Source organism: Pogona vitticeps, chromosome 4, assembly GCF_051106095.1.
Source record: "Pogona vitticeps strain Pit_001003342236 chromosome 4, PviZW2.1, whole genome shotgun sequence".
Lineage (NCBI taxonomy): Eukaryota > Metazoa > Chordata > Lepidosauria > Squamata > Agamidae > Pogona > Pogona vitticeps.
In genome coordinates, this window is record NC_135786.1 from 11,933,041 (window position 1) to 11,948,656 (window position 15,616).

Sequence of the window (15,616 nt, forward strand, 5' to 3'; positions counted from 1 at the left end):
TCTAAAATTTTTAGACAAAAGTATAGTCTTATACATGGGAAAAGGTGGTATGTTCACACATCATGACTCATATCCTTGCAATGGCAGTTCTATCACATGACTTTCATACTACAGACAGCATAAACATTATAAAGCATGTAGGGTGGAGGAAGACAGTTCACAGTTGTGTTGTTCAAGGTTTGCTAGCATATCCCACTAAGGATTGCTCAGTCAGCAATATTTCATTGCATGAGTCAAGGTTCCTGCCTAATGTCATGGAGATTAGGCAGGAAAGATCTGGGACAGCACTGCTCATATACAGACAAGATCATGCTGAGCCAGAGAGCCCTGATGCCAGCTGGGAATGAATGTAGAAAGATACTTGGGTTTTAAACTTACCCACCCCACAAAAATCAAGCTTCCTGTTTCTACAGGACTATTCGCCCTTGAGATTTGTGTCCCCATCTGAATGCCCAATGAAGTACAGGTATCCTGCAGACTTAACCCAGCATCCTGAGACCTGTATACCTACCTCCACTTCGTAAGGCTGAAATCCTAAGAACCATATGAGTTGCCAATTTTGACATTAGAAACAGATAGCAGGTTTCCCATCCAGAGACATAATTTCATTAAAGTTCCATGACAGAGCAATCAGACTTGAAAATGATGCCTGTGTTTACTTCCTGATGACCAATCACAAAGCAAAGACAAACTAATGCAACATGTGGAGTTGCAGAACGTTTGCACAAGGATAAAAACATGGGAAGTATGAATCAATTTAAGTATAAATCATAAAACAAGAAACTGAATTTTTTAACACTATAATACTAGAACAGACTAAAATAGGCAGTTTTCAATCAGATAATTACAAAATGTGTGAAGTACTGATATTTGGCCTAAATCTGGCTTCTTGTAGCTTCAGCCCATTGTTACAAGTCCTGCACTCTGGGATGATTGAGAACAGATCCTGCCCCTACCTTTTCAAGTCTTCAAGAGGTATTATCAATATCATATGTCCCCACAGTTTTCTTTTCTCAAGACTAAACATGCCCAGTTCTTTCAGTCTTTCGTCACAGGGCTTGGTTTCCAGTCCCCTGATCCTTCTTGTTGCCCTTGTTGTCAAAGAAACATGAGCAATGTTTCCAGGCTCTTTCTTGCTATTTCCTGTAGATCGGCAGTAATCACCTCAAATCCTCCCCTGTGCCATTTTTGTTCTTAAACTTTGAAACTACCTGAGTGCATTGTGATTACAAAGCCACTTTTGTAAAACAACTTGGAAGGGTCAAATGTCCTCCCCTGCTAACTTTCACTTTCTTCTTTGGCAGACCCCTTGATGTATCTCCCTGCATGAAAAGTCAGAGATGCAAAGGGCCGGGGTGGGGGGGATCCTTGCGGGCTGCTGAGATGGGAGGGGAGAAAGGAAGCTTTTAACTGAATAGCTTGTTTGTTTAATGCTCTAACTGTGCAGCCAAATGTCAATGCAATCATTGCAAAGCCATTTAATTCTGCTACTAATGGGGTGCTGCCAGAGCTATTAAAGTTGCTGACTTAGCTACTGGCCGGTTGGTTATTTAAACAAAGGAAACCTAGAGGCCATTTGCACAGTTCTTCAACCACTTATGCAGCAGTGGGAACCTATATGCTTTTGGTCACACTTCAGCAACAGCAAATAGGAGAAGCCAACCTGGGTCTATGCAAAGAAGCAGCAGCTTGTTGTCGTGTTTTTAATGGCTGCCAGTACCCAGAAATAGAGGGATGTGGTGGCACTGTGGGTTAAACCACAGAAGCCTCTGTGCTGTAAAGTCTGTACATTTTCAGCTGTAAGTTCGAATCCACGTGACGGAGTGAGGGCCCGTCGCTTGTCCCAGCTCCCGCCAACCTAGCGGTTCGAAAGCATGCAAATGCGAGTAGAGAAATAGGTACCACCTCGGTGGGAAGGTAACAGCGCTCTGTGTCTAGTCGCACTGGCCATGTGACCACGGAAGATTGTCTTCGGACAAAACGCTGGCTCTATGGCTTGGAAACGGGGATGAGCACCGCCCCCTAGAGTCGAACATGACTGGAACAGTTGTCAAGGGGAACCTTTACCTTTACCTTACCCAGAGACAGAGCAAAGGGTACTGCTAGAACTGATAGTGACCTGAGCATCCTACATTAAGTAAGAGACTCCATTCTGTTCTTCAGCACATGAGTAAAAGCAAGAAGAGCATCACAGGAACAAACAATGCTTGCCTTTTTCCTGTGAAGCCAACAATTTGTTGAGGAGGAGAAAGAGACTCTGGAAAAGTTATTTTGCCACCATGCAGGCTGGGAAATTCTGCGACCTGTATTCCACAAAGAAGGGGGGGCGGGGGAGAGCAGTTGGAAATATGTTTGGAAGTTGGAAATTCTACCTCCTCAGTGCCTGGATGCAACAAGGCAGAGGAATTTCCACACACAAAAAAAGTTTGCAGGAATAGCAGGAAGGCCTGAGTGGAGAAAAAGACTAGAATTTCTCTCTCTCTCTCTCTCTCTCTCTCTCTCTCTCTCTCTGCCCTCATCCAGAATAAGTCCTCTTACACTCTTATTAGCCTTTCATTAATATAATAAACACTACATAAGTTTTGGATGCTGTTTAGTCAAGCCCCTCACACAACTATTGAATGGGTAGCTCAACACTCCTCCTTTGTGTAAGATGGTGCCCCCCTATCTCATTGTACATCTGGCTGTTATTGTGGCTCCGTGGATAGCTATGCGGCGCAAAGCTGGGAATTCAGTGTCATGCTGCTGGTGAAGTACCGTACCTTGCTTTCCACCACTGTTCGACAGGTCCCCGGGCCATTTTACAAGGAATATGTGGTCAGAAAAATCTTCAAAAGGTCAAGGGAGAAATTATTTAACAAGGGCTACAACACATATATGGCCTCCCAGATGACCCCCAGGTTGGGTAACAGTGGGATAAACTAAGTGAATATATGTATAGTGACCAGCCTGAAATTTAATTGTACTAATAATTTCTAAAATTTGGGAGCTCTAATTAGATGTTTTAGTTTAAAGGAAGAGAGCATGTAAGCCCCATTTTCTCTGGTGTCACCCTCATCTATGTAAAGCAATGCAAAAAAGAAGAGTATCCTCTATATGTAAAGACTCTCCATCTGATCAGCGGCTTCATTTGGTATCTTCACTGATCTGGGGGGGGGGGGAAATAACAGGGTTTATGATCATATAAAGATTAACAACGAAGTGAAGATGTAGCTGTTATGTTCTCTTCCTTGTGTTTTAATGCATTTAATACACTTGCTATACCTACCACAGTAATATGGAATAAGATCAATTAATTTTTGGAGATGCAGGACTTTCTAGTTCACAGATTCAGGTTCATCAAATGTAGACCTACAAAAATTCATTCTCAAATATTTCCAGTTCAGATTCCTAGGTATCTATTAAGCTGGATTCATCAGATTCACAATTTTTATGGATCTCTGAAACAAACAAACCATAAATTCAACACACCTTAGAGAAGGACTGCCCTTTTACCGATAATTATACAACCACCTTACTTATTAATATCTCTGCATCATCGTCGTCGTCGTCGTCATCATCATCATCATCATCGTCGTCGTCGTTGTTATTATTATTATTATTATTATTATTATTATTATTATTATTATTATTATTATTATTATTATTATTATTATTAAAGATTGCAAAGCTGTAATGGACCCAATGGAACACAGAAAGTCTCCAGTGTTGGAGTGCTCACCACTTCCCAAGGTAATTTGTTCCATTGTTGTACTGCTCCAACAATTAAGTTTTTTTCTTGATATTCAGCTGATATTTGCCTTCCTATTGCTTGACTCCATTATTATATGTCCTGCACTCTGGGTTGATCGAGAACAGATCCTGCCCCTCCTCTGTACGACAGCCTGTCAAGTATTTGACAAGTGCTATCATATCTCCCCTCAGTCTTCTTTTCTCAAGGCTAAACCTGCCCAGTTCTTCCAGTTTTTCCTCACAGGGCTTGGTTTCCAGTCCCCTGATCATCCTTGTTGCCTTTCTCTGAACTTGGTGCAGTCTGTGGCATCCTTCTCAAAATGCAGCCTTGAAGTCAAAGGCTGGACCCTACAGCCTTTTCCACTGAGGCCTCCAACAAGCAGGGGGCAGAAAGCTGTTCCAAAAACAACAAAAAAAGTGATTTTTAGCTTTAAATGCATTCTCCTTTTCTACAACAAAAGGGGCCTTAATCCCATATACATAACACAGCATCAGAACAGCAGAACCAATCTTCCCTACCGTCATAATGGAAGTTTCATTGTTGTTGTTACTGCTGGGGCTACTTTTATTGAAGTGAGTTTGAAATGGCCCCCTTTTTAAAAAAAAACTGCGCTGTCAGAGTATTTTTGTTCTTTGCTGGTCTAACATTATGGGAATAAAGAATCAGTTGCAAATTGTCAAATGGCGAAGGTAGGAAAGAAATATCTGATGTGTGCTTCATAAGTGAAGTAATGCCCATAAATAACTGAAGAGGCGGGGAAACGTGTCCATAATACCATAATAAACCCTGGCTGTAAAATTACCTAGTTCCCGCACTGATGCAACTGGACATATAAATGGACAGAATTAAATCAAATGCAAACCAAGCAGAGTGGGAGGAAAACAGACAAGTAAAATATCCCCTCGCTCTGTCATTCTGACGGAACACCAAGGAACAATGAAATGACATGTTATAGAGCTGTGGGGAGACTCTTGGTGTCAGGTCAAATTGCAAAAACACAAGCTGTATCACACTTGACATAAGCAGCATGATATTCACTTTGTTGGCCTAAGCCAGTCAAAAGGCGGTAATTCACCCGCTTTCCCCACCTGAAAAACAAGCAAATTGTTCTAAGCGCCTAAGCCGCCTACTCAAGAACGTAATGGAAGGAGACAGAAATTATGCATGTACGGAATATTTCTTATGAGAGAGGGGAGACGCTAACAGCTTTGCCACCAAGCACTAGCAGCATAAGGGAATGGGGAGGAGACAGAAGTGATTGCGAGGAGGGGGAGGAGAGTGTGTTATATATATATAAAGGATGAATCACTGAATGTAGTGTACTGGCTGCAGTAAAAACAGCAATTTAAACGAATGTTCTTGTAGGTAGGATGAGAATAAAAAAGGTTGCATTGCTACAGTATGCACATGCTCAGTGCAGCCCATAGACTCGCATGGCCCTACAGACCACCTACATGCCAGCTGCTGCATTCAGGACAACACACTCACAGAACCATTAAGTTAAATGGGAGAATCGTTCTAGGGTGGGAGAGCTTCACACCTGCATAAATGTTCACAGGGATGTTGACGAGTCTTTGGGTCCAAGTCCCAAGTCTGAGTCCTTGGTACCAAGTACCAAGTACCAAGTCTGAGTCCATGGTACCAAGTACCAAGTCTGAGTCCCTATTAAAAATAAGCTTTTTCCCCAGGGAAAACAGGGAGGGGGTGGGTGAGTTAAGAGTCACGAGTTGAGTCTGAGTCATTTTAAAAAAAAACAACAACCCGACTTGAGTCTGAGTCAAGTCACCAGTGTGACTTAAGTCTGACTTGGCAGTGCATCCCACAACTTGAGTCCTTATCCCTGAGTCTCCCTATGCCATTGGAGCTCAAATTTCATGGAGGTCTTTCCTCTGAATGTTTTATTTTGTTCCCAAGTAGCAGATTCATTTCCAGATTCAGGGATCGTGGCCAAAAACATTCTCAAGAAAGTCAGCCTTAGCCAGGAAAGAGGGGACCCCCAAATAATGCTGTGATCAACATGTTGCAAAAAATGGTCTGAAACTTGATATAAAAAATAAATAAAAATAAGATCACAGCCGCTGGCCCCATCACCTCTTGGGAAATGGAAGGGGAAGATATGGAGGCAGTGACAGATTTTACTTTCTTGGGCTCCATGATCACTGCAGATGGTGACAGCAGCCACGAAATTAAAAGACACCTGCTTCTTGGGAGGAAAGTGATGACAAACCTTGGCAGCATCTTAAAAAGCAGTGACATCACCTTGCCGACAAAGGTCCGCATAGTCAAAACTATGGTTTTTCCAGTAGCGGGGTATGAATGTGAGAGCTGGACCATAAAGAAACCACCAAAGAATTGATGCTTTTTAATTGTGGTGCTGAAGGAGGCTCTTGAGAGTCCCCTGGACTGCAAGGAGAACAAACCTATCCATTCTAAAAGAAATCAACCCTGAATGCTCACTGGAAGTACAGATGCTGAAACTGAGGCTCCAATACTTTGGCCATCTCATGAGAAGAGAAGACTCCCTGGAAAAGACCCTGATGTTGGGAAAGTCTGAAGGCAAGAGAAGAAGGGGATGACATAGGATGAGATGGTTGGACAGTGTCATCAAAGCTACCAACATGAAATTGACACAACTATGGGACGCAGTGGAAGATAGGAGGGTCTGGCGTGCTCTGGTCCATGGGGTCACGAAGAGTCGGACACGACTAAACGATGACGAAACACATTGTAAAAAAGGCCTTCTTGTCAGCATGCCTTTCGTATATTGCTATTCACAACAGCCTACCCAACATTGATCCTTCTGCAAGGATCCATGGGGAGTGGGAATGATGGGGGATGTAGTCCCAAGCAGCCAGTGCATACCGTGCCGAAGGAGAAGCTCAATTGGTGCCCTGGTCAAAGAAAGGAGCAATCAAAGAGCTGCCAGGTTGTCGTCTTATTTTTTTAGAAAGTGCCTTTGTACCCAAAGACTCAGGTGAATTTTGTCAGCCGTCTTCGTTGCTCTAAAGGGATCAAAACTTTCTGGCTGAGAGATGACTTTCCTTCACAGTAGGGGAAGACTACTTTTTAAAAAGAAGATCCAAGATGAAGGTTTGCAAGGTTCTGAAGTTTCTACACTTGAACAACACTGGAGATAAGAACAAACTTTTAAAATCCCGGATAATCCTCACTTTACTAATAAGCAGTTTTATCTAAATCCTTCTTTAAAAAATTTTTGCTTCCTGGTACGATGCTAGGGGAAGTCTGTTGCCTCATCCAATTTACAGTTTCTTTTCAGCAAGTATTAACCTCAGTAGCTGCCAAGCCATGGCGGCTGAACAGACCTGGGTGTCTCAGCAACCATAAAGCTTTATCTTGATCCCTTGTCCTTAAAGTGTAGCTCCAGCTTGCTGGAAGGACCAGCCGCGGAAAAGGATGAGTATCTGGCTGCTTGCTAACAAATGGGGCCTAAAAAGTGATTGGTGTTTCACAGACCAATGCTCTGAGAAAAATTCAGCAACATTCACTCTCTCTCTCTCTTACAGACACACACAGAGGAAAAGAGAGTTGCAACAAGTATATCCAGAGGGTGCGGATAAAACAATCAGAAGTTTCCATTTCCCAGCATTACTTTCCCTTACTTGCACCTTTCAGAAACTGATATGGAAGCCAGTACTGATAAGGAAGAGGGTGAGGATGATGACAATGATGATGATGTTGGAAAGGCTGTCTTTATCATGGCAGAACTGTCACGAGTCTGTGATATTTGTTATTGGTTTTTCGGGCTCTTTGCCCATGTTCTGAAGGTTGTTCTTCCTGACGTTTCGCCAGTCTCTGTGGCCGGCAGTCTTCAGAGGACTGGAGTAGGAACTCTGTCCATGCTCCGTTGTTCCCACTCCAGTCCTCTGAAGATGCCGGCCACAGAGACTGGTGAAACATCAGGAAGAACAACCTTCAGAAAATGTCCAAAGAGCCCGAAAAACCCACAACAACCATCAGATCCTGGCCGTGAAAGCCTTCGAGAATACTCTGTGATGTTTGTTTAGCTTTCAATTTTTGTTTTCACTTACTTCAGAATACACCAAGCTGCTAGTTCTTTCTGTTACTCAAGGGAGTGGCACTCCTAGAGATGTTATTGGGACGTCCATTGCCAACATCTGTCGCCATTAGCTATGTTTGCTGAACCCGATGGGAGCTACAGCCCAGCAAGTCCTGAAGGGCTGCTCCCTGCCCATTCCTGTGTTCCTCACTGATAGTGTAGCAAAGCAACAGGGGTATTTGGATGGTTGCAACCAGTTAGGTGTGCCACTAGCCCTTCACCAGAAAAGGGGAGGAAAGTAACATAAGTGAGCTGAGCAAGTTCAGAGGAGGGCAACAAGGATGATCAGGGGAAACCAAGCCCTCTGAGGAAAGATTGAAGGAACTAGATATATTCAGCCTTGAGAAAAGAAGACTGAGAGGTAATATGAAAGCACTTTTCAAATACTTTAAAGGCTGTCCTGTAGAGAAGGGCCAAGATCCGTTCACAATCATCCCAGAGTGTGCAGGACATGATTGAATGTACTAATGATGACATATAAAGCCCTAAATGGTTTAGGACCTCAATATCTGGCGGAAAGCCTCCTCCCACCTAGATCTACCCAAATCACTTGCTTTAGTCAAGATGGGCACCTGAGGGGGCCTAACACCAAGGGAGGCCTGAAAAGAAAGAACAAGAAAGCGGGCCTTCTCGGTAATGGCCCCTTGCTTCTGGAAGAATCTCCCCTCAGAAATTTGTCTGGCTCCCTCGCTGGGTATTTTTAAGAGCCAACTTCAGACCTGGCTCTTTAGGCAGGCCTTCCCGCCTGTCAATGTCTAATTTATTTGTTATTTTGAATTGTATGAATGTTTTCGGGAAGGCTTTCACGGCTGGGATCTAATGGTTGCTGTGGGTTTTTCGGGCTCTTTGGCCATGTTCTGAAGGTTGTTCTTCCTAACGTTTCGCCAGTCTCTGTGGATGGCCTCTTCAGAGGACAGCACTCCTGCAGTGGTGAGGGGGTCCCTTCTGTCCTTTGCTGACCTTTACAGCCATAAATACTGCACTCCCATGCCAAATACACCAGAGCACAGAGTGCTGTCCTCTGAAGATGCCGGGCCCAGAGACTGGCGAAACGTTAGGAAGAATAACCTTCAGAACACGGCCAAAGAGCCCGAAAAACCCACAACAACCATGTATGAATGTTGCTATTTTATTTTTTGTTATTCTTGAGTGTTGCTTAGCTGCCCAGAGTAGATTTTGGTCCAGATGGATGGGATATAAATTAAATAAATAAAATAAATAAGTAGCCTCAAGCTGCAGGAAGCCAGATTTCAGCTGAATATCAGGAAAAACTGTCAGAGCAGTATGACAACGGAATCAATTAGCTCTGGAAGTGATGAGCAGAACTGTCAGATCTGCTTGATTTGGATTCCTGCATTGAGCTGAGAGTTGGACTTTATGGCCTTAAAGGCCCCGTCCAACTCAATTATTCTACAATTCTATGATAACTGACACCAAAACTGTGACCAGCTGGCCTGTATACCTGCTTGGAAACTTCTCTCATCTCCTTCCAGATGGTTCCGTAACTTTAAAGCAGGATGGAAGTGGAATGTCCTTCCTTGAAACAGATGGCTGTCCTCTCCATGAAACAGGACAAGCAGCAAACCTTGGAGTTTGGAGAAGTTGCTGTTTTGGACCATTCCCAGAGTACTTCAGCTCCATAGCCTCTGGCCTGTTGACAAGAGTTCAGAAAACTGCCATCCAAAAAAGGTAATTGTTCAAACCCAAAACCTAAAAGATATTAGTTTTCATGCAATAAAGGGCTACTTTTGTTTTCGATGTTCAAAATGGTAAAATATTTCCCCTTGGCCTGAGGTAATTTTGTCTTCTTCAAACTATTAGGATCAGCAAAAGTTAGTGCCTGATCTTTCAGGGGCCGTCCTGGGAACCCACTCTAGGATTTAGTCTGAAAGTTACAGGCCCTGACTAAGGTGCTGAACCTGTTTTGGAGATATGTCTTATAAAATTCAGAGTAAAACCCAGAGCTGAGGCAACACCCCCCATAAAATTCCAGTCAGCAGCAATATACTCCTATATTATTTGGAAGAAAGCCCCTTCAGGTTTACTGCCACTATCCTGCAGGTAAGTGTGTACTGGATACACAGCGTGGTGTAGCAGATGGGTTCGGATTCATGAGTTCTGGGCTTGAATCCCTGCCCAGCCACAGAGGCTTATTGGGTTATGTGGAAATGATAAAACCACTCCTTAAATATCTCATTTATCTTGAAAGCCCTATTATTGCTCAGTAGTTCAGGCATCTAGCTGTGAAGTCAAGCGTAGGGAGTTTGATTCCCCACTGGGCCTTCTTGACAGGGGCCGGGGTTGATGGCCCATAGGGTCTCTTCCAGCTCTATAATTCTAAGATGATGATGATGGTCGTTGTAAGACAGTTCCAACTTGATGGCACAGAAAACAACATAATGTATAAATCTATTAGATCACAGCCCAACTTTGGGGGAAAAGGTTATATTGCACATGCTTAAACACACACACACACACGTCGTATGTTTGCATCCCGCCTTCCATATCACTATCACTTTCAGAATCTACACACTTTTCATCATTTTGGTTGGTCCTAATGGCATTGGCATAAAAGCCAAATAAAGAAATAAATGCATTGGCCAACTGTGCATTCCAGAAGGTTGTGAAACTATAGCAACAAGCTACCCTTTAATCATTTCACAGGCCTGAAATAATTCTGTTTATACAGACACCTTTCAGACAAGCATTTTGAAACCTTATTATATCTATTTTTACACATACATACATACATACATACACACACACACACGCACGCACGCACACGCACGTGCGCACGCGCGCGCGCGCACACACACACACACACACACACACATACATACATACATACATACATACATACATACATACATACATACATACATTTCACAAACTCATATTGAACTATGCCCTATGAAAATACAGAAAAATAATAGGTTGAAGCTCAGAATCCTGCCGGCAACATTTTCACGCTCTCCCGCCATAGCCCATTGGGTAGGAAACATTTACAGCTTGCAGATGTGCTCCTCAGCATTGTCACAGTAAATTAGTGCAACAGCATAAAAACCCAATCAATGCCCTGGGATTATAATGATAAATAGAATCTATTAAAGTACTTGGTAAGCCCTCCTGTGAGATATTTCCTCCCTGACCAAGAATTTAATTGGAATTATTTAATCATAATGAGACAGTAATAAAACAGCATCACCTGAATAATCTGTTTTATTACCTGCTCCATAATTAGCTCCTGTTGATTATAATAATTCTTTTTAGATATACAAAGAGTGTAATGTAAATGCTGTCTTGTGAAATACATTAGAGGCAAGAACTGTAGGTATCATATGTAGATACAGCTATTATCTGCTATAGCTACGCTCTCGGCATAATATTCCCAGTATCTGCATTGACACAGAGCTGGTTCAAGCAGGGGTGTTCAACTTGATCAGATAATTGCATGTTGTAATGTGCTAGAGAGCCAATATCACATCATTTCTCCAGGCAACTAGTTAATACATCCTATTTTGAGCCACCGGGGATAGGGGATGCATGATTATCCAGATGTTTATTAATTTAAAACATTTTTACCCTGCCTTTCTCCTTAGACGGACCCTAGGAGGCTTACATCATTAAAAAGACAACATTTAAAAGCTAGAAACGGTAAGTACTGTATGCAAATATTGAAAAAGAATTAAACACGCATTATATTAAGAATGGTAAATAAAATCAATATTAAAAATGCATTTGAAAGCAACAGGACACAACAATCCATTTGTATCCTCTCAGGCAGCCAGTCACTACAAGAAAGCCTGCCTGAAGAGAAAAGTTTTTGTCTGCCTGCAGAAGGATAACAAAGATTAGCTTCCTGTGGATTTTATCTGTCATTATGCTTCACCATTGACCATAGCGGCTCAGTCTGATAGAACCTGGATCACAGTAACTTCTCCAGGGCTGTATGTTCCCCGTTCCCTACTACGTTGAATCAAATGAAAAACAGACAAGAGAGGTATCTACTATAAGAACCACTCCCTTTTCCTTTACGAAAATGTCCTTCCTTACTGAACTCATCCTTGCCTGCAAGGATGAGGAATCATAGTATCATTATCATATCATATAACATCAGATCAGAATAACAGAAAAGGGAAGTTGGAAGGGGCCTACAAGGCCATCACGTCCAACCCCCTGCTCAATGAAAGAATACAATCAAAGCATTATCTGCGAGGTGATTACTGTATCTTTCTTGGATGCCTCCAATGTTGGAGCTCTCACCAACTCCCAAGGGAACTGTTTCCACTCTCGTACTGCTCTAACAGTAGTTAGGATGTTTTTCCTGATATTTTCCCCGTCCCATGAGAAGATAAGTTATTTGCTGACACTCCCAACAAGGGAAGAAAATAAGAAATAATTCTGGTGCAAAGTAGTAAAAATTGAGCACGTATCACTTCAACACAGCAATGTGAACTGCACAAAACAAGAGTTGCTGACACTTGGATGCATAGGATTTTAAGGTCTACAAGTCACAAAATAATTGCAGGATTTTTTAAAAGAATTAGCCCATCATTCTGTGCTTGTTATATACAGACGTGTGTGTGTGTGTGTGTGTGTGCGTGCATACATGCTTTGCTTCTCGACGGCAAAAACAACTAGTTTTTGCACAGAGACATTTTGCACAAATTACACAGATGTTGATGAGAAAGGAAAAAAATGAAACCTTGGCTCAGTGCTGGGATTTTGCCAGGCTCGAAAGGTACTTGTTGAGATGTCTCAAAACAAGATAAATGAGGGGAGAAGCAGTCCCACTTACTTTTCACCTAGAGAACAACAAATGAGATGAAACACACAGTAACGCCTCAAGCCAATGATTAAGATCTGTTGGGACATTTCCTGGATATCCTGATTTTCTAACGTAATTAAATAAATAAACCTCATCAGTACCACCCCACTGAGGAAACTTTCTCAGCAAAGGGTGCTTTACACATTTACCTGGCACGTCCTTTATTACATATAGTCTTTGGTACCAGGCAAAATTCTATAATGCTTAAAATAGCATCTCATTGACTTTTCAAAAATATTATCTGTTCCCTCTGTTTTAACTGGATGCTTTATCACGTTCGTCATTGCCGTTCCTACCCAGCTGGCCTTGTTTGCAATACTTTAATTGCATTGCTTTAATTCTAACAGATTTTCTTAGCCACTGTGAGGTGTCCGTAATCAGATGGGAGATAAATGTTTAAATAAATTGGAGCAACGTTAACGCCAACAGAAAATTGGACATAGGTGATGCACTCAAAAGGCATCGGATACTTATCTGCCATTTTTGCCTGTGGTGACTGCCATTAATGCCTTCCCACAATGAACTGACATAGTGCTAGATAAAGAGACATTAGCAGGATGTAAAATGGAGTCCTTGCTCTGCTTGAAGCAGCAAACAAACCTTGGGGGGGGGGGGGAGAGAAGAAAAAAGTCGGTTGCTTCTGATAGGTAGCCCACCTAAGTAAGTGTTGGATAACTGCTCTTCTCTCCTCGGATCAGATACCGCTGGCAAAACAGTGCCCATGGTTTTGCTTTCTGCTGTGTGAGTGGAAAATTTCCAGACCCCAATTTCTGCTACCTCTGCTGGGACCCTCTGAAGTCCAACTTGAGTTGCAGATGGCTTTGGCGAAACACAGTGGTGCTTCGTCATAATTACGTTCTATTACTTGGACAGACTTCCAGTTCTTCCCCACCATGGCTGAATTCACTTCAGGCCTCCACAACAAATAACAGCAGTTCTTGATATGGCTTTGAAATTTTTGAAGGTAGCCACAATATCCTGATAGGACCAATGTTTACTGAATATCTTACACGATGTGTTGGGGGCAGGATTAAGCTAATAGGAACGCAACTGAAATGAAAGAAAAAGCCAAGAAGAATGTTCCATGCACTCCTGTTGGGCTGTTTCCTTTGGGCTTGTGTAAAGGGTTGAATCGTGATGGCCTGACAGAAGCATTTGACACAGTTACAATTAGCTGCGGGAGCGAATACCAAAAGCTGCTCTATTTTCACTAATTATTTCAAACTTATTTTAGCGAGCCTAGAAATAAAAGCTATATTAAATTATCTAATGATCTGGTTTCCCTTTCCCTTCTGTGAGTTCCCGAGTTGTCCATATGGAGAACCGACTGTCGCGCCTGCTTTTACGACTTCTTGTGCCAGCTGCCAGCAGTGTTTGTTTCTCTTTAGACATTTCCGGGAGAGAGTGCTGAACTTACAGATTCAAACCCCCCTCACCCCCAAAAACTGGAAACCATAGAGAAGAATGTTACAGACATTGTTCGTTCATTTTTAGTGAACAAGAGCTAAATTATGAAGCTAACCAATCACATTTTAGTGTCCAACCTAACTGAAGTGCATTGCTCTAGATCAGTGGTTCTTAACCTTTGTTACTCAGATGTTTTTGAACTGCAACTCCCAGAAACCCCAGCCAGCACAGTTGGTGGTGAAGGCTTCTGGGAGTTGCAGTCCAAAACTCCTGAGTAACCCAAGGCTAAGAACCAGTGCTCTAGATCAGTGGTTCTTAACCTTTGTTACTCAGGTATTTTTGAACTGCAACTCCCAGAAACCCCAGCCAGCAGAGCTGATGGTGAAAGCTTCTGGGAGTTGCAGTCCAAAAACACCTGAGTAACAAAGGTTAAGAACCACTGCTCTAGATGATAGAACCAACATTGAAGTGGTTTTACTCCCAGAATTGGTTATAAATACTGGAGCCTGACCTTTTGCTCTTCACTTGTCCACCAAAGATGCCCCTATTGCCTGCTGTATTCCAGGACAGAGAAGTTACATTTTCAGACTATAATGCTTAGATTGCCACAGGCAGCATGGCGATTTGTTTTTAATGGCTCATTTTCTCTAAATAAAATGTGGTTGCTCAGGAAAGGTCCTCTAGCAGCCCAAGCACAGCTATGTGTTGCTTTTACAAAGGATGGTCCTCAGTTTTCAAGGCATTTTCTGTATGAAAGGCTGTCCAGTCCCACTTTGATTTGAGTATAGAGAACCATAAGGAGGGAGACTGCCGACTGACAAGTTGACCATCCAGAATAAGCATGGGGAAAGCAAACTCAACTCATGAGTATTTCCCACTTGAGTGGGATGCACCATAACTATCCTAAATTCTAATAATTTCTAATTATGCATCTGTACATGTGCATTATAGTGGATGCAAATTTATGAAAACCATTGCCAATTTTCTCCTCTTCTTTTTTGGCAAGGAATTTCCCCCTTTCTTTGGCAAGGGCTAAGAGAGGACTTCCTTCTGGATAGCTTGGCAGATGTCAGATCCTGACCTCTACTGATCCTTTTAGGTAATGTCTGGCTTGTTCCACAGCCCAAAGGATGGGCAAGAAAAACCTAGCTTGAAGAAGCCAAAATGTTTCTGCAAAAGCTGCTTTGAACCAGCCTTTGCCAAAAAAAAAAAAAAAAAAAACCAAATACCAAATTTCTGAAGCAGCCATTTTGTCTGGTCACTGAGGGGCAGGGTATTAAGAGCCTCGTGGCGCAGTGGTTAAACTGCTGTACTGCAGCTAAAACTGTGCACACGACCTGGGGTTCAAATCCCAGGTAGCCGGCTCAAGGCTGACTCAGCCTTCTATCCTTCCGAGGTTGGTAAAATGAGTACCCAGCTTGCTGGGGGGGGGGGCAATGTGTAGCCTGTATAATTAAAATTGTAAAACCGCCCGGAGAGTGCTTGTAGCGCTATGGGGCGGTATATAAGTCCAAAAAAAAAAAAAAAAAAAAAAGTGATTCCTAAGCAACTTCAGAAAATGGTTCCTTCC

General features: G+C 42.6%; 1 protein-coding gene and 1 long non-coding RNA gene across 9 annotated transcripts in view; one reads left to right on the forward strand and one right to left on the reverse strand.

Annotated features, from left to right (window-relative positions):
* The window catches only part of CDH4 (cadherin 4), a 954,442-nt gene that overhangs the window by 586,953 nt on the left and 351,873 nt on the right, over window positions 1-15,616 (reverse strand). The window contains exon 1 of one of the 8 annotated variants that reach the window (XM_072996785.2): window positions 9,274-14,585. The exons of the other annotated variants lie outside the window; for them this stretch is intronic. Coding sequence (XP_072852886.2) covers window positions 9,274-9,430 — 157 coding nt within the window. The 5' untranslated portion in view covers window positions 9,431-14,585. Of the gene's footprint in view, window positions 1-9,273; window positions 14,586-15,616 lie in introns of those variants that run through there. 8 annotated transcript variants of the gene reach the window in all.
* The window catches only part of LOC144588753 (uncharacterized), a 169,146-nt gene that overhangs the window by 148,464 nt on the left and 5,066 nt on the right, over window positions 1-15,616 (forward strand). The gene's annotated exons all lie outside the window — the stretch shown is intronic.